Below are 20,602 nucleotides of genomic sequence, written 5' to 3'. Positions count from 1 at the left end.
GATAAACTGTTAAAACAGTAAAGTTAGTAAAAATTAGTCATGCAAATACCTTGAAGATGACAAGCTGTGAATTTCACCAAGTCCACTACCTGCCTCACACCAGAAAAAAATCACTTTTAACTCCCATATTCTTGATCGCTTAAACCAAAGTCTTATGCCAATTTTAAACAATAGTTTGAAAAATAAGTAATTTAAAATGTCATACTGTGTTGTATTAAATGCTGGATTTGTTGATGCATTATAATCCAAATTCTCACAGATTCATTTCCCACTTCTACTGTGCGTTTTCCATTCTTCATCTCTCTATGGTTTTCACAGGAGCAGCCGTCTGCTCTGCACATGGACAGAGCAATGTCTCCAAAGTCAAGTCTGACTGCAGACAGACTGTGCTGCTAATTCTGCCTTGACTCTCTGCTAATTTCAGAGTTGTCATTCCTTAGGCAAAATATACAGCTGTGTGTTACATGGCTGCTGCCTACCTGTCCACACCCGTGCTTCACTTTCCATTCTTTGCTCTACCTGTTCATCAGTTATTAATTATTATGTGCAATTTCCAATGCACATGGCATGTTTTAATATTCCCAACTTTACTCCCTTCCAGTGTCCACCTTCAAAATTCAGTGTGATCATCATGTTTTCTGTGAAATCTTCCCTGAAAGTCCCCAGAGACAGTAGCAACACTGTGATCCATTTCAGTAGGATTGCAGAGCCGGCATAATCATGCACTTAGCTCTGTTACCTTCTGAAGAATGTCAGATACTTGCAAGAAGGGAAATTTTCCACTCATATCTTTCTTTCCATAGTATAATTTAGAGCTAAATAAAATTTCTGTGAGAGACCATGTGAACACATAGTTGAAAGAGGTTAACAGACCCGTTAATGCACTGAAGCAAGGAAGGCTGTTGAGAGAAGGAGGTTGCAGGAATGAGAGCCAGCACTGGGGAAGACAGATCAGAGAAAGAAGACATTGTCATGTAGCCAGAATCAGTCTCTAGAACCAAAGACTCTAACTTATTAGGACTTTATCCATTAAACTTGCTTTTATTTGTTATACCTGCTGATCCTCCTATAGACAGTACCAATAAGAGTGGGCCATCACGCATCACCAATCCTCCAGCACCTGTGATGATGTGGAAGCTCATCCAGGTATTATCAGAGAAGAGTTCACCAGAGTTGCTCCTCCCATGTACCACTGTTAAAGTCAAACGTCATTGCCCTAGGAAGAGCATTCAGATGGACCCAATCGTGAGGCTTCTAGAAGGTACAACAGTGTTTTCTCATCACCTTAGATGAATCAAGTAGATCTGGGTCAGTGTACAGGAAGTATTTACAGTCCTTTGGCTCTAGTGGATGAAATCCCTTGTGCCTCATTATGAAGTATTCTTTTATCTTACAATCCCTGATAATTTTATTTCTCTGGAGCTAAGAGAACAAAATTCAAACTTGTGCCAGTTTGATCCTCAGGAGACAAGGTGAAGCTCCGTGTACAGATTTCTCCCATTGGACTGCTTCTTCCCAGAAGGTGGTCATCTCTATTGTGTTGTGTCTCCAGCATGCAGGGTAATGGCTAATGATCACTTTGAGATGCACTTCCTTCTTCACAGACCTAATGAACACAGCTGGACATTATTTACCAAGATTCCAGGGTTTTATGAAGCACTTCTGATCACATACAGCACCACCACCCTCACTAGTTTATTTTTACTATGTCTTTTATTTCAATTAATTGACAATAGACCCTAATTAAATGCAATGCCATCCGTTTAGTCAGGGTGTTTGGAGATTAGATGCTAAGATATGCTCAGTGAGTATCTACACATCTACAAGTCATAATAGATAAAAACGTAAATGTCACAAAATCAATAAGATGGTTCATAGATAATATTCGACTATTATTTCATAATATCATACAATAAATAATACATCATATAGCTTAATAACATTTCACATACCATGTCAATATATTCATAGAGTTATATTATTACTTTTGAGAATGATTTGCTAATTCAAATCAATGACACCTCTGACATGTTACGTGTTATCTGAAAGGGAATCTGTCTTTCTGTTAGCATTCTGTTTTGTGAATGGAAAGTGAGATTGAAGAAGGATTCAGTCTAGTTGAAGACATGAAAAGAGAAGAGGGAAATCTTTCTGAGAAGGAGCCACTTAAGGCAATAGATGGAGGACAGGGTGTGGAAGAAGTGTCCCAGGGAAGAGGCTCCTCTGGCCTGATTGCTATCTGCTTCAGGGAGCTTTTGGTTCTTTACAGGTGAACTCCCTCATTCACTCTTCTGGTTTGGCCTGTTAGCATCAATGAAACCCATACCTAGCTGATCAGTGCACGGGATGATAAACACATGTGAGTGGATCCCGCACAGAGCCTGAATACAAGTATAATATTGAAGGATACTCAGGATTTGTTCGTGAATACCCAGTGTATTGCATCCTATGTTCCTTTCTGCTCTGCATGATTTTATAGAGATGTAACTATTAGTGTGCTTCAAAAAATATGTGGAACATTTGAGTTAATACTTAATGGGTTGTTGTCACAAACTTTTCAATCAGTCACATATTGCCCTCACATATTCCTGATGGGGAGGGACGGGAAGGGTACAAGCATTATGAAGAATAGATCATTGGTTCGTCCAAATGCTATCCCTAGGTGCAGGAAGTGACCAGCAACTCCACTGCTAGGTACTACCTACAAAGAATTAAAAAGAGGTATTTAAATAAACCCTGGTAAATGAATGCTTACAGAGACAGAATTCACAAGTACTAACTGGTAGAAACAATCCAAATGTCCATCAACAGATGAACACAATGTGGCCTTGACATACAATAGATGATTGTTCATCATTGAGAAACCATGAAACAAGATTACATGATACGGAATGGGTGATTCTTGAAAACTTGCACTTAGTGAGGAAGAAAGCTCATCCAACTCACTGCCGTGGAGTCAGTTCTGACTCAGAGTGACCTGTGGGGTAGAGCAGAACTCCACAGAGGTTCCCCAGGCTGGGATCTTTATAGAACAAACTGTCAGATCTTTCTCTCATAGAGTGACTGGTGACTTGAGACCTAAAACCACTGAAACTTAGGTTAGCAATGTGTTCATTTGGTTTTGTGTCACCGTGGTTAGGGCGTAATTCTTAGTAATTAGCAATTGGTGTTTCCCCCTGATGTGACCGAACCTAAACAACTCCATGATGGAATGTAATATGAACAGTACAGCAGATTCAAGATGATGAGGGAGGAAACAATCTCATCACCCAGGCCACAGCTCTACTGCAATTGACAAGAAGTTTCCTCAGGGGTGTGGCCTACTCTTATATAAACAGACTTTGTAGGTGGACTTGCAGCTTCCTCCTTGCTGGATCTCGATCCTGCATCTGTCTCATTGACCCTGGTGTTTTGGCCTTGAGCCAACAGCCTGCTACATTGCTTCACAACCTGGGAGCTATCATTGGCCTGCCATATGACTGCCAACATTGGATTTTTATACTCAGCAGGCAAAAGCCTGACTTGTTGACCTTGATTTTTTTCTTCCTCTACTCCCACCAGCCTGTGGTCTTCTTGCTTCCTGGTTGGCCTACCACAGCAGTTACTGGGTCATGTTAAGACTCCAGTTTAACATCACGGTTTGAGTCAGATTTTGCTTACTTACTTCTCCATCTATTTATATGGCTCTGGAGATACAGAGATAGAGATAAGAAAAATAATATATACCAAGGGAATTCTCACAGTTGTAAAAGTGTGTTATAGATACATAAATAGATAGATGGATAAGTAGATAGCTGTAGATATCAAGATATCATGGGTCTCATTCCCACTGAGGATGCATTCTAGCACCCAGTTGAGTGCTTCACCTCAGTGTCACCAGAGTTCCATTGGTCTGCATGGTGGGGGAGGGGGAACCAGAGGCCATGTATCATGTACTCCCATTTATATGAAATATACCAATCACCAATAATTATGAGCTGTTCTAAATTGCATGTTTATCCATTTCACTCTGGAAGCATTGGCAGAATCCTTCAATTTCTTCACGACTAGCTGTCATGGTGCGTGTATAAATTGGAATATTAGTTGTATTGTTTTGTTTCCTTGAAAAGGGATAAATATAGTCCTGTCACAAATAGCACTGTACTTCAAGATAGATATTGAAATATCCTTTCAATTGGGGAGCTGATCACCATGATCGATATTACCATCACCACCCCCAGGGGGACCAACAAGAGAAATGTTGGTGAAGGGAGACATCAGATGGTGTGAGTTATGAAAATAATAATTTATAATTATCCAGGGGTTACGAGGGTGGAAGTGTGTGGAATGGAGGATAAAAAGAGGAGGTTATACCAAGGGCTCAAGTAGAAACAAATGTTTTGGAAAGGATAATGGTGACATATGTGCAAATGTGCTTGATACAATTGACACATGTATTGTTATAAGCACTATAAGAGCTCACAATAAAATGACTTATATTAAAAAGAAAAAGAGATCCTTACTGTAAACACAGGGAATCCAGGACAGATGACCCCTCAGGACAAGTGGTGAGAAGTGGTGATACCGGGAGGGTAGAGGGATGGTGAGGGAGAAAGGGGGAACAGATGACAAGGATGTACATATAACTTCCTCCCTGGGGGGCAGACAGAGGAGAAGTGGGTGGAGGGAGATGTTGGATGGTGCAAGATATGACAAAATAATAATATATAAATTATCAAGGGCTCATGTAGGAGGTGGAGTGGGGAGGGAGGTGAAAATATGAGAAACTGATACCAAGGACTCAAGTAGAAAGCAAATGTTTTGAGAATGTCGATGGCAACATATGTACAAATGTGCTCAACAGAATGGATGGATGGATGGATTGGGATGAGTTCTACGCGCCCCAATAAAATTTTTTAAAAATCCCCTAAACAACAACAAAATTAATTTAACTTTTAAAAAAGGGACACAGGATGAAAAAAAAAAACAAAGAGAGAGGGAGAGAGAGACAGAGAGAGAGAGAGAGAGAGAGAGAGAGAGAGAGAGAGAGAGAGAGAGAGAGAGACAGAGAGACAGAGAGACAGAGAGACAGAGAGAGAAAGAACCTTTCTGACAATGAATTCACACCTTTCCTCATGATGGTGTCATTCCTGGCATAGTGAACCGTATCATTTTCTGGTTTTAAACAGCCCATTTCAGCTCATTCACATCTAGAATCTCAATCATTTTATGTTCCGTTTCCTTTTTTATGGCTTCCTATTTCCCTAGATTCCTACTTCATACATTCCCAGGTCTGATTATTAGGCGAATTTTGTAGTCTTTTTTTTTTTCTTCTTCTCATTTTGAGTCGTGCCCCATCAGCCAATGAAGATCTGGACGGCTCTACTCTGCAGCGTTGACACCGTCCCTGGCAATGTAGACGAATCTACTTGGAGAAGGCAGCTCTTCCTCTGTCCCATTCTGAGTGCCCTCTGATCTGGGGTGATCACAGAACAATGTCATATGACAGGAGATGACTTGTCTTCTCCTTCTCTCCTCAACATAGAAACTGGCCGCACCTGAGGGAGGCCTCTGTCAAAGTGGTTACTAAGATGGACAAATAATTGCATGAGATAGAGATAGTGAGCATTTGCAGACACACTTCCTCCTTACCTGATAGAATGCATTAGAAGATTACGTGACTTGAGATCACAAGTCTGCCTGCATTTTAGTACTTATCCTTATAGTGGTGGTCCATACAGGAGTTCTTTTTTAGTGATTGAATAACCACTCGACTTCATGATTTTCCAGTTCATCCATCATCAGGACCTTTATGGTTTCATCACTGTATTTTTTTTTTACATTTTATTAGTGGCTCATACTACTCTTATCACAATCCATACATATACATACATCAATTGTATAAAGCACATCCGTACATTCTTTGCCCTAATCATTTTCAAAGCATTTGCTCTCCACTTAAGCCCTTTGCATTAGGTCCTCTTTTTTTCCCTCCCTCCCCGATCCCCCCTCCCTCATGAGCCCTTGATAATTTATAGATTGTTATTTGGTCATATCTTTCCCTGTCCATATCACTGTATTTTACGGGTGCACAGTATCCATTGTGTTTATGCACCAGTTTCTTTATCAATTTTTCCACTGATGGGCACTTGACCTATTTCCACCTTATTATTATGAACTCGCTGTGATGAACATAGGGAAGCATACATCTGTTTGTGTTGTTACTTCTTTCTGTATCTACTCAGCAGAGCTATTGCTGGGTTGTCTGGTATTTCTAGTCCCAGTTATTTTAGGCATTACCATATCAGTTTTCACAATGTTTTTACAAGTTTGCAAGGCCCCCCTCAATGTATAAGGATTCCAATTTCTCCACACTCTCTACAGCATTTTGCTTTCTTTTTGTTTTTCTAAAAATAGAACTACTGCAGTAGGTGTCTGGGAGCTGTCTTCCAGGTCACTTGACTGATTCATCAGTTCTTGTTCATGTGTTTGCCCTTGTAATGGTGGCATGCCAATCCATGCTTCTTTGTATTATGACTCTATCCTTCCAATTTCAGAAGACCATGCTTCTTTCTATCATGACACTATTCCTTCCAACTTATGAAGATTTCTGCATCATTCAAGATTTTGCCAATAGAATCTTTCAATTTTGCAACTTGGGGCCTGAATTTTTTCTTCAGTCCTTTCTCTTTATGAAATACTGCGGTTGTTCTTTTTGAGTTTTAGCACCACTTCTGTGCACATTTCCTGGTATTATTTTATCTTCTTGAGCTGGTCTTTGCAATGTTCTTTTCAGCTCTTTCATTTCATTTCTTTCATTTGTATCAACATTTCTATAGTCAAGAGCAAGTTTCCTAATCCACATTTATAATTATTTGACCTCTTGTTTATTTCTTGCTGTGATATGCAGATTTATTGTGCCAAACTGGCCAAAAGGAACATGTGGGCTTAATCAGGTCACAATTTGATTGGAGGGAAAAAATATAAAAGGCTTGGCAAGGCTCACCCCTCTATCTCTTGCTCTCTTGTGATCACACCAGTGTGAAGCTGCTTTAGCAAATTCTCTGCCTCAAATTGTGAGCTACACTACGGGTGGGACAAGTCATTCCATGAATCATGTTGCTAGAGCTTAAGGTTCCTTTGAGACTTGCTTTGTCACACTGCTTATACATACATCACTTGACCTTGAGGATGGTGGATCCTGTCATCTTTCATTCCTGGAGGTTGATATCCCATCCAGGTCTGCCTCTCTAAGCTGCTGATCTGCTGACTCTCAGAGACCTGCCCTGCTGTTTCCTGTCTGTGGACAGACCATTCCTGCATTGTTCGATGGAAAACTCACCTCTCTGCTTCCTTGACCTTGGACCTGGCAGCACTCATGAGTTGAAGGACTTCCAGTATATTAACTGTTCCACAGAGGTGAGTTAAATGGTACCCTCTGTACTGCTGTGTGGTATAACTTGCTGTTATATTCATTTGTGCTGCATAAACCTAGCCATATATATATTCAGGTGTGTCCTGATTTTGTTTCTTAGAGAACCCTGCCTAAGTCACTTAATTAAAAATTTTTTTTTATTATTAGGGACTCATACAACTCTTATCACAATCTATACATACATCAGTTGAACACACTTACTTTTTAATGCTGTTTTAACTTCTTCATATATGATATTGTTGTCAGTCTATAGCTTACCAGATCTCTGTCATTAGTCTTTAATATGTCAAAACTGTTTTGAGATGTTCTCTAAATTACGGGGTATCAAAATGCATTTTGGCTTTTGTGGGTTTGTTTTCATTTTCTTCATCTTCATTCTGACCTTATATTTGAGCAACTGATCATCTAATCCAAGGTCAGCCCCAGACTTCATTCTGGATGCTACTACTGAGCTTCTCCAGCCTCTGGTCTGAAGGATAGATCAATTTGATTCCCATGTATTACACTTGGCAAGGTTGATGTGTACTACTGCTGTTTATGCTATTGATATGAAGACATTTTCAATGAAGAAACAATTAGTCTAGCAAAACTCTGGCGTGCTTTCGAACTTCATTTTTATCACCATGACCACATAATATAATTACTGTTCCTTTCTCTTTGTTTCTAGCTTTTACATTCCAAATGCCCCAAATTATCATGCATCTTGATTGCATGATTAATCAATTTCAGATTAAAGAAATTGGAAGAGTTCATCAATGTCTTCATCACTAGTTTCAGTGGTTTGTGTGTAAATGAAGATATTACTTGTATTAATGGAGTTCCTTTTAGGCACATGGATATTATCTTATCCCATGCAGCACTGTACTTCAATATAGTGGAAATGTTTTTCTGTACATTTATTAATACAATGGTTGTAACACCATTCTCCTAAAATTTGTGGTCCCTAGTAAGCCACCAAAATATGAAAAGCTGACTAAAAATAGTGGAACAAACTGAGAAGAGCTTAATGTAATGAAAAGGAAATTTCCACAGATTGTGACGTTTATATAAATTGAGCCGGTGGAGAAGTTTGCTTTTTTTCTGCTGGGCCTGCATCATACATCTGGTTCATCAGCCTCTGGTTCTTTGGACTTGAGCCAATGGTCTGCCATATTGCCTGTTGATCCTGGGAGCCATCAGTCGCCTGCCATCTGACCTGTCATCTGACTCACTGACTTTGAGTTCAATCATTTCTTCAACCATGGTCAGATTTGTTCATCTTGCATTCATCTCATGTACTTTGGACATGAAGAAATTGAAGACTCTCTAATTTCTTTAGTCTGAAATTGATTAATCACCAAATCAATATGCATGATATTTTTGCCATTTGGAATGCAAAATATGGGAACTAGTTATAAAATACGGCCTTAGTGATAGAAATGAAGTCAGAAATTAGGAAAGAGTTTTGTGAGACCAGTGCCTTCTTCATTGAAAATGTCTTTTTATCAACAACATAAAGAGCAATGATACACATCAAACTAGCCAAATGACTACACAGGAATAAAATTGACTCTATCCTCCAGACCAGAGGATGGAGAAGGTCAACATGTGCATCCAGAATGAAGTCTGATGCTGACTGTCAAACAGATCATCAGTTGCTCACATGACAGGTCAGGATAAAACTGAAGAAAATTAAAACAAACCCGCAAGCCAAAATAAAACCGTGAGCTTGTATGTACCACATGGTTTAGAAAAGGTGACATCAATAATATCATGCAAGATGAACCTGAAAGGTCATTTAAAAAGAAAGAATGAAAAATAATTGTCAATATATATGACTAAACTAACTCTTGAATATAGAGTCATTGATACAAAAGAAAGAAATGAAGTAAAAGAGCTGAAAAGAAAATTTCAAAGGCCAGCTCAAGAAGACAAAATAATATAATGAAATGTGCAAAGACCTGGTGTTAGAAACCAAAGAGAATGAGCTGAATATTTCTTAAGCAGGATGGACTGAAGAAAAAAAATTCAGGCCCCAAGTTGAAATATTAAAAAATTCTTTTGGCTAAATATTGAATGATGCTGCAATCTTCAGTAGAAGAAGGAAGGGATACGTGGGGGAACAGTAGCAAAAAGAATTCATTGAAACTCCACCATTTCAAAAAGTAGCATATGACCAAGAACTCATGGCAAGAAAGGAATAAGTCTATCTTGTACTGAATGCATTAGTACAAAACAGGCCCCAGGAATTAGAGGAATATCAGTTGAAATGTTTCAACAACCCAGGACTCACTTAAAGTACTCACTTGCCTACATCAGGGAACCTAAAAGACAGCTACCATACACCAACAACAATAGCTTACTTAAAAAAAAGTCAGAAAACCAAAACTGCTGGAGAGAGTATGGAGAAATTGGAGCCCTTGTACAATGATGGTGGGCTCGTCATCGTGCCCAACCATTGTGAAAACTGATATGGCACTGCCCCAAATAACTGGAAATAGAAATACCAGACAACCCAGCAATAGCTCTGCTGAGTAGATACAACACAAAATAGCAGACACAACACAAACAGACACGTGTTCTCCAAGTTTTCACAGCTCAGTTCATCATAATACAAGCTTGAAACAGCTCGAAAGCCCATCAGTGGAAGAATTGATAAAAACAACTCTGGGACATAAAAAATGGAATTCTGTGCATCCCTAAAAAATACTGTTGCTTCCTCCCCCCACTATCATGATCCCAATTCTACCTTACAAATCTGGCTAGACCAGAGGATGTGCACTGGTACAGAGAGGAACTGGAAACACAGGGAATCCAGGGCGGATGATCCCTTCAGGACCAGTGGTGGGAAAGGTAATACCTGGAGGGTGGAGGGAAGGTGGGGTAGAAAGGGGACCTGATTACAAAGATCTACATATAGACTCCTCCCTGGGGATGGGCAACAGAAAGGTGGGTAAAGGGAGACATCAGACAGTGTAAGATAAGGCAATGTAATAATAGCTTATAAATTATCAAGGGTTCATGAGGGAGGGGGCAGTGAGGAGGGACGGGTATAATGAGCTGGCATTAAGGACTCAAGTAGAAAGCAAATGTTTTGAGAACAATAATGGCAGCAAATGTACAAATATGCTTGACACAATGGATGTTTATATGGATTGTGATGAGAATTGTAAGAGCCCCCAATGAAATGATTTAAAAAATCAACAATGATGAAACCATGAAACTCCTGATGACATGTATGAAGTGGAAAACCATAAGGATAGAGACCAAGATGAGAACCAAGATCTGCTCTCAGGTCAGGTAATTGCGAAATCCGTTCTGTCAAGTACGGAGGAAGTGTGTCTGCCTAATGCTCACGATCATCCACTTCTTTGATCATCTTAGTGCCCACTTTGACAGAGGCCTCCCTCAGCTGCGGTCAGTTTCTATGTTGAGGAGAGACGGAGAAGGCAAGCCAGCTCCTGTCATATGACATTGTTCTGTGATCATCCCAGAGCAGCAGACACTCCTACCAGGGTGCTCAGTGAACCTCGATAGAAATATAAGTAACGAAGCTTGGGTAGATCTGTGTCAAAGAAGGTAGCCCTTTATACATCTGCTAGTAACCTAGATGGGATATCTGCCATTGGGAAACAGTTTATCATTACTCATATAGAATCCTCCACCCAAGATGGATATATGCTTGGTATTATGTTTCTAATAGGAAAATTTGATCTAGTTCTATACAGCCTTTGGTAACGCAGGACTGTAGCCTCTGTCCTTTCAAGATGCACAAGCACAACATCCTTCACAGCTCACAAAGGAAGGCTCTGATTTGAAGCCCCACTAAGCAAACTGTTTGTCTTATACATGCTTGTGGTGCATTTAATAAACTGAAGGACTCTCTTGGACATAAGGCAGAAGTGCCCTCGTGTGAGAAGAAATGGATGAATGGAAGTACAGGAAGGCCATATACGAATTCAGATTCTCTTTACTCTTCAATGACATACATTAACCTAGCATGCATGGATCTTCTTTTGTGAATGAATCTATTTATTGACCTTTTCCAACCAAGTTTTTGTAAAAATAATGTTCAATCATTTGAATTTTTGATATGTATAGGTCAACAATCAATGTATTTTGGTCTCCAAAAACTGTCATGTACATTTATATTTTACTTTTATAAAGAGTATTTCAAATTTTCCTACATTAGCTAAATTAGTATTTTATCAATATAATTATCACGTACCCTAGGGGATTATTTAAAATTTTCCCAATAAAAGGCTAATAATATCTCTAAAATGGAACTCTCCCACTTGTTGGGCACACTGTGGTGGTTTGTGTATTGCTGTGATGCTGGAAGAGAAGTCACTGATAGTTCAGACACTAGCAGGGTCACACAGACTGAACAGGCTTCTCTCAGCAGAGCTTCCAAACTGAGAATAGAACAAAGGGAAGAAATTTATTGTTCGCTTCAGAAGAATTGACCACTTAAATCATTATGCTTAGCACCAGGACACCGTCAGGTACTGAAGACCTAATGAACAGAAGGAGAGCTTGGTCAGACAGAGTGCTAGAACATGAACCCCTCAGGTCAGAGGGCACTCAGAACATGACAGAGGAAGAGCTGCCTTCTCCAAGTAGAGTCGTCTATATTGCGGGGGATGGTGTCAAAGCTGCAGAGTAGCGCCTTCCAGATCTTCATTTGCTGTTGGGGTGTGACTCAGATGGAAAAAAATATCTGCAAAAATCACCTAATTATCAGAACTTAGAATGTCTGAAGTAGGAAGCTAGGGTAATTGGAAGTCATAAAAAATGAAAGGGATGCACAAAGATTAAGAATCCAGACATTAGTGAGCTGAAATGAACAATTTTGAATCAGAAAATAATAATGGGTTACTATACCAGGAGAGTCACAAACAAGAGGAAAGCTATTTCTGTTATTGTCAGAAAGTATATTTCAAGATCTATCTCAAAGCGCAATGCTATCTGCGATTATATTTATCTGTGTTCTAGGAAGTTGAACGATACAACTCATGTTCCAATTTATACACCAACCATGAGAGTTACTGATGAAGAACCTGAAAAATTCTGCCAATGCTTTCAGTCTGAAATGGATCAGACATACAATTAAGAAGCATTGATACAAGAAAATTTTGTTCCCATCGCCTGCCATTCTGTAATGCTCAGCTTCCCAACAAGATTGTTGAAGTCAAAATGGGTGCATAAGCAAATGTGGCCAGGTAGGCTGATGGTGCCCAGTTATTAAAATATATAGTGTCTGGGGTCTTAAATGGCTGAAGCTAAACAAGCGGCCATCTAACAGGGGAGCAACAAGCCCACATAGAATTAGCGCACCAGGCTGTGTGATCACAAGGTGTCGATGGAATAACGTATTACGTATCAGAAGACCCAAAGCAAACAAATATTTTTATGTAAATGATGTCAATCAGAGTGGAGACACAAAGTCACATCTATAAATAATTGGACATTCCCTCACAAAAGGCCCCAAGGAAAGAATGAGACAGCCAGGGTGCAGCACAGCATCGATGGAAAACACAACATTCCTCTTGTTCTTTAATACATACTCCTCCCCACTATCATGACCCTAGTTCTACCTAAATCTATGGATAGACCAGAGCACGTGCACTGGTACAGAAGAGATCTCAACACATGGAATCCAAGAGAGATGAACCCCTCAGAGGAACAATGGTAGTAGCAATACTTTACGATAGTGGGAAGATGGACGGTGGTGAAGGGGAGAAACAGGGAAATGACTTCAATGACACACAGTCAGCTCCCCTCTTCAGGGTACAAAGAACAATAACATAGATGCAGGGAGCTAGCGGTTGTGTAAGATATGAAGATAATAATAATTTATAATTTATCAGGGGTCTATGACTGTGGGTATATAGAGTGTGGTAAGGAGTTGGTACAAGGGTCAAACAGAAAGAAAATATATTTAAAATTACGAAGGTAACATATGTACAAATGTGTTTGTAACAGTTAGTGTATGGATTGTTATAAGATTTGTGAGAGCAGCCAATGAAATAATCAATTTTTAATAAAGAAGGAGCATTGATAAATTATTGGCAATTGGCATATTTTATATAAATGGGAATATATGATATGAACTCTTGTGTTTCCCCTCCCCAACCCCACCATGGCCCCTAGATCCCTGTTGACACTGAGGTTAAGCACTCAGCTGGGTGCTAGAATGAAACCTCAGTCAAAATAAGACCCATGATATCTTGATATCTGCATCTATCTATGTATGTATCTGTCTATCCATGTATATATAATTCTATCTATCTATCTATCTACCTATCATTCTATTCATCACTTCTAAACCTGTGTGAGAAATTCCTTGGATACCTATTTCTCTTCCTTTCTATACTTCTATGCATATCTATATATCTATAGCTCCATGAAGATAGAGAGAGAAATACATATGAAGGGATTGGCTCACACAATTGCAGGAGGGAGGAAGTACAATCTGACTCAAATCTATGGGTCATATTTTAATAGGAGACATAACATATCCTAGTAACTGCTAAGGTAGGCAAACGAGGAAGCAAGATCACCAGGAAGCTGGAAAACCACAGGGTGAGGAAGTCAAAGGCAGAAAAATTCAAGTTCAACTGATGAAACTTCTGGCTGTAGAGTTAAAAAAAGTCTAAGGTTGATAGCCTTTATGGCAGGTCAATGATAGTTCCCAGATGATGAGGCAGTACAGTAGGCTACAGGTCAAAACACCAGGGTCACTGAGACAGATGGAGGATCCAGATCCAGCAAGAGAGAAGTGGCAAGTCTGCCCACTAAGTCTGCTTACATTAGAGTGGGTGACACCCCTGAGGAAACTATATTTTCAATTGCAGCAGAGCTAAGATTTGGGTGATGAGACCGTCTACTCCCTAATCCTCTTACATCTGCTTTACCATTCACAGTAAATTCCATCATGGAGTTGTTTAGGTTTGGTCACATCAGGGGAAATACCAATTGCTATTACTTAGCATCCTGGCCCAACCACGTTGACACAAAACCAAATTAACATACTGTTGACCTAAATTTCAGTAGTTTGAAATCGAAAGTCACCAGCTCCTTGATCAGAGAAAACTTGGTCATTTGTTTTATAATGATTCCAGGAGTTCTGCTCTACCCCCCAGGTCACTCTGAGTCAGAACTGACTCCACGGTAGCGAGTTGGATGCGCTTTCTTCCCCACCACGTGCAAGTTTCCAAGAATCACCCATTCCGTATCATGTAATCCTGTTTCATGGTTTCTCAATGACTGAACAATTATCTATTGTATATCAAGGCCACATTGTGTTCATTCGTTGATGGACATTTGGATTGTTTCTACCAGTTAGTACTTGTGAATTCTGTTTCTGTAAGCATTCATTTACCAGTGTTTATTAAAATATTTCTTTTTAATCCATTCTCGGTAGTACCTATCGGTGGAATTGCTGGTCAGTTTCTGCATCTAGGGATAGCATTTGGAAGAGACAACAATCCGTACTTCACAATACTTGCACCTTTCCCATCCCTCCCCATCAGGAATATGTGAGGACTATATGTGACTGATTGAAAAGTTTGTGGCAAAGTAGCATTAAGTATTAATTCAAATGTTCCACATACTTTTTGAAGCACACTAATAGTTGCTTCTCTATAAAATCATGCATAAAAAGAAAAAGAATTGCAGAGTAGAAAGTAACACAGGATGCAATGCACTGGGTATTCACGTGAAAATCCTGAGTATCCTTTAACAGTAGACCTGTATTCAGGCTCTGTGGTGGGATCCACTCACATGTGTTTATAATCTCATTGACTTATCAATAGGTATGCATTTCATTGATCCCAATAGGCCAAATCAAAGAGTGCCTGATGGAGTTCACCTGTAAAAAACAAAAAGCTCCCGGAAGCAGATACCAATCAGGCCAGAGGAGCCTCTTCCCTGGGACACTTCTTCCACTTCCCGTCCTCCGTCTATTGCCTTAAGTGGCTCCTCCTAAAAAAGATTTCCCTCTTGTCTCCTCACGTCTTCAGCTCGAGTGGATCCTTCTGCAACATCTCTTTCCCTTCACATAATAGAAAGCAACCAGGTGGACATATTCCCTTTCAGATAACACGTAACATGTCACAGGTGTCATTGATTTGAATTAGTAAATCATTCTCAGAAGTAATAATATAACTCTATGAATATATTGATGTGGTAGGTGAAATATTATTAAGCTATATAATGAATTATTATATTGTATGATATTATGAAATAATATTTGAATATTAGCTATGAACCATCTTATGGACTTTGTGACATTTAGGCTTTTATCTATTATAACTCATAGATGTATAGATACTCAATGACAATATCCTAGCATCTAATCTCCCAAAACCCTGACTAAACGGAGGGTATTATATTTAATTAGAGTCTATTGTCAATTAATTGAAATAAAAGACATAGTAAAAATAAACTAGTGAGGGTGGTGGTGCTGTATGTGATCAGAAGTGCTTCATACAACCCTGGCATCTTGTTAAATGATGTCCAGCTTTGTTCTTTAGGACTCTGGAGAAGGAAATGCATCTCAGAGTGATCATTAGACATTACCCTGCATGCTGCAGACACAGCACAATAGAGATGACCGCCTTCTGGGAAGAAGCAGTCCAATGGGAGAAAGCTGTACACGGAGCTTCAACTTTTCTCTGGAGAGGGTCAAACTGGCACAAGTATGAATTTTGTTCTCTTAGCTCCAGAGAAATAAAAATCTCAGGGAATGTAGGATAAAAAAATATCTCATAACGAGGCTCAAGGGATTTCATCCACTAGAGCCAAAGGACTGTAAATACTTCCTGCACACTGACCCAGATCTACTTGATTCATCTAAGGGGATGAGAAAACACAGGTGTACTTTCAAGAAGCCTCACGAATGGGTTAATCTGAATGCTTTTCCTGGGGGCATGACGTTTGACTTTAACAGTGGGACATTGGAGAAACAGCCCCAGTGAACTCTTCCCTGATAACACCTGGATGAGCTTCCACATCATCACAGGTGCTGGGAGATTGGTGATGCGTGATGGCCCTCTCTTATTGGTAGTATCTGTAGGAGGATCAGCAGGTATAACAAATAAAAGCAAGTTTAATAGATAAAGTCCTGCTAAATTAGGGTCCCTGGTTCTAGAGACGGATTCTGGCTACATGACAATGTCTTCTTTCTCTCATCTGTCTTCCCCGATGCTGGCTCTCTTTCCTGCAACCTCCTTCTCTCAACAACCTTCCTTGCTTCTCTGCATTAACATGCCTGTTAATCTCTTTCAACTATTTGTTCACACTGTAACTCACAAAACTCTAATTGAGCATTAAGTTATACTCTGAACACAAAGAACTGAGCAGACAGTTTCCCTTCTTTCCAGTATCTGACAAGGAATGGAAAGTGAAGCATGAGTGTGGACAGGTAGGCAGCAGCCATAAAACATCAGCTGTACATTTTGCCTAATGGAGGACAACTCTGCAATTAGCGGAGAGTCAAGGCAGAATTAGCAGCGCAGTCTGTCTGCAGTCAGACTTGCCTTTGGAGACATTGCTCTGTCCATGTGCAGAGCAGACTCGTGGTCCTGTGAAAACCGTGGAGAGATAAAGAGTGGAAAACGCACAGTAGATGTGGGAGATGAATCTGTGAGAATTTGGATTATAAGGCATCAAAAAATCCAGCAATTATTACAACACAGCATGGCATTTTTAATTACTTATTTTTCAAACTATTGTTTAAAATTTGCATAAGACTTTGATTTAAGCGATCAAAGATATGTGAGTTAAAACGGATTTTTCCTGGTGTGATGCAGGTAGTGGACTAGGTGAAATTCACAGCTTGTCGTCTTCAAGGTATTTGCATATGAGTAATTTTTAAACTTTTACTAACTTTACTGTTTCAACAGTTTATCTTTACCAGGGAGTCTTCAACCTCACAACAATCTGATCTCATATTCCTGTCACTTATAACTACAACTTCAACCCAGATTTCATTGTGCACATCAGTCACACCATCCACCTTGCTGTCAGAGGGGGTCAGGAATGCTCCTGTGTCAGGGGGAGCACAGCCCCGATCTCTGCCTACAGGTCCTTCTCCTGCCTAGCATCCTAACTGCCTTCAGATGTCCTGCACAAGGCCTCTTTGTCAGAAGTGATTATACAACGATGCATTTATTTTTATTCTATACCTTTTTTTCCTTGCTACTGTGAATTAAGTCATTTACCGACCCAACCATCATTCAACAAATCACACACATTCTGATTTAACTCATGTATTGCTATTCCCCAAGGTGTCATTGCTTATCCCACTGCCTGTTAGTGTTTCCTGTTTCCATTCCTCCTTCCTCCATAACCCCCTGAATTTTGTTCCTCGGCAAATGCTGCCTTCTTGACCTTACATAGTTGATTATTGGCACATGGAGGAGAGTTCTGTTCCAGGAATGAGTGCTGTTTGCATGCTCCATGACTCCATTGAACCAATGATTTCCATGTGTCTTTCACCTGCCATCACTCTTCCTACTTCCAGAAAGGAAGAGACCAGTAGTTGCACCTTATGTTGTCCATATCAAAATAAGAGTAAGAGTTTTTATATTTTCCCTGAAGTTCCCTGAACATTCCAGAACTCTTGGCATAAAATAATTGGTCAAACACATTTGTTGCATGAATAGTCTTAAGGAATTTTGGAGAAATATAATTCTTTAGGAAAAAGATAGTATTAGAAGCCATGACAGAAAAGGTTTATAACATCAAAGAAAATATTGAGCACTTGGGATTGAAGAACATGACATATATAGATATGAATGTGTATTCATTAATTAACTGTATAAAATATTAAAAACTGTATAAAATTTAAATATACTCCTCAAACTATTGTTAACATCTTATGGCAGTGTTTGCGATGCTCTTTTATCTTTCCAAATATTTTCAGCAGCTACATGGAACCAGGAAACCAAACTCACATTCCAGAATTCATCCTTCTGGGGCTTTCTGAGGAGGCAGAGCTGCAGCCCCTCCTCTTTGGACTGTTCCTCTCCATGTACCTGGTCACCTTCACTGGGAACCTGCTCATCATCCTGGCCATCGCCACAGACTCCCACCTCCACACACCCATGTACTTCTTCCTGTCCAACCTCTCCTTTTCTGACATCTGTTTCACCTCCACCACCGTCCCAAAGATGCTAATGAATATACAGATGCAGACCAAAGTAATTACATATGAAGACTGCATTGCCCAGATGTATTTTTTCCTGCTGTTTTTTGCCTTAAGCAACTTCCTATTGACAGTGATGGCCTATGATCGGTTTGTGGCTATCTGTCACCCACTGCACTATACTGTCATCATGAACCAAAGATTCTGTGGCCTCCTTCTTCTGGGCTCCTGGTTAGTGACCCTTGTGGATGCTTTAGTACATGCTTTAATGATTTTGCGACTGTCTTTCTGTACAGAATTGGAAATATCCCATTTTTTCTGTGAACTTAATCAAGTAATCCAACTTGCTTGTTCTGACACATTCCTCAATGTCTTAGTCCTGTATTTAGCAACTGGCCTTCTAGCTGTTATTCCATTCACTGGGATCCTTTTCTCTTACATGAAGATTGTGTCCTCCATTTTGAAAATTTCATCAGCTGGGGGCAAATATAAAGCCTTTTCCACCTGTGGGTCTCACCTCTCTGTGGTTTCCTTATTCTATGGTACAACTCTTGGGGTTTATCTCAGTTCTGCCACAAATGAAAATTCCAGGGCCAGTGCAATCGCCTCAGTGATGTACACAGTAGCCACACCCATGCTGAATCCCTTTATCTACAGTCTTAGAAATAAAGACATAAAGCAAGCTCTAAGAAAACTTGTTAGCTGAGAAACGTCCTACATCACAGAAACACATCGTTAAATTTAGAGTACAACTTGTGAACAACAACATTCAAAGTAATAAAAATCTGGATTACATTTTCCTCAGTCCTAAATGTGCTTATGTACATAATTTAATATCCTTATTTTTTAAGACATGAAATGGAATATTGAAGATATAATATAAAATTACTTCCTGTGCATTTTGTTAAAAATGTATTTGCTTTAATGACATCTTTTCTTCAAGAGGTAGTCTGGGTGACCGCTCACTTCTTTAGGAAATAGATTTTTCATTCTTAGTCATAGAGTAACAGCATACAATTATCACAAAGGAGCAGTGCTCATTATTATCCTGAACCATAAATAACTGAGGCAGAAATTCCATGAAACCTATTTTAGAAAAACTTTTCTTACGATCACATCCGGCATGAAAGCTTCACCCTCACTGCATTCTTTTATTTTCATTGCAGCATTAAACATTTTGAGCATAAAGTTTATCAACTTGTTCTTATTAAATTATGAAATGCACTGTTGGTATACTCAAGTATTGGATGTGACTTCCAGAACCACCCTGAAAACCATACCAGCTAAGCGCACTGGTACCTTTTCTATCATTAGAAAGATGGTAGAGTAAAATAGACTGGAATTATTGATATCCTGTACATGATTAATCTTCTGATATCCAGATAATAGGAATTGCTGTTGTAATCATTAGTTCAAGTCCAATAGTTTCAGGAGAAAATTAGGAGTTGATATCAAGGGCTCAAGTAGAAAGCAAATGTTTTGGGAATGATGCTGGTAACAATGTACAAATGTGCTTGATACAATGGATGTTGGTATGGATTGTTATGAGTTATACAAGCCACCAATAAAAAGATTATTAAACCAAATCTTTAATATCCAGACCTTTCTGGGCTTAAATTTGTTCAGCGAAGTTATGCGTATTCCTTCTTGGCATCAATGACACTACTGTTAATTTTTCTTTACTGTTCCAAAGAACCCAGTGCTCTCCAAATATGCTTTACCACAAAATTATCTTCACCAAATCATCTGCCTTACTTTTGCCCTTGAGTCTCCCTGCAATCTGATCAGCATCTCAAATAATTACATGTGAAACCCTTCATTTACATGATCCAGGAAAGGCACTGCTGTATACGTTCTCTGCAGCGCAGGAAGCAGCTCTGTGGAGTTAAGTTTTGGCTACTAACTCAATGGCTGTGTTCTCCATGCCCAGAAGGAGAAAGATGAGACAGAATGCTCCCATAAAGATTTACGTGCAGTGGATTTGAATCTCCACCCTTTGGTTGGCAGCCTAGCCCGTTAATCAGGACACTGCCAAATTTTCTGATACCATAGGTGAA

The 20,602-nt window shown here is 39.5% G+C and overlaps 1 protein-coding gene across 1 annotated transcript; it reads left to right on the top strand.

Annotated features, from left to right (window-relative positions):
• The first annotated feature begins 18,300 nt into the window (after nt 1–18,300).
• On the top strand, nt 18,301–19,251 carry LOC142432266 (olfactory receptor 7C1-like). Its single transcript, XM_075537391.1, has one exon. It carries the CDS (start codon nt 18,331–18,333, stop codon nt 19,249–19,251), a length of 921 nt encoding a protein of 306 aa, XP_075393506.1. The 5' UTR covers nt 18,301–18,330.
• Nucleotides 19,252–20,602: the final 1,351 nt, after the last annotated feature.

Source organism: Tenrec ecaudatus, chromosome 1 (assembly GCF_050624435.1).
Source record: "Tenrec ecaudatus isolate mTenEca1 chromosome 1, mTenEca1.hap1, whole genome shotgun sequence".
Classification (NCBI taxonomy): domain Eukaryota; kingdom Metazoa; phylum Chordata; class Mammalia; order Afrosoricida; family Tenrecidae; genus Tenrec; species Tenrec ecaudatus.
The sequence above is the reverse complement of the archived record's forward strand: the minus strand, read 5'-3'. Positions and strand labels throughout refer to the sequence as shown.

Excerpts from the sequence above, each read along its gene's own strand:
- LOC142432266 (XM_075537391.1), top strand. The coding sequence starts at position 18,331 with ATGGAACCAGGAAACCAAACTCACATTCCAGAATTCATCCTTCTGGGG.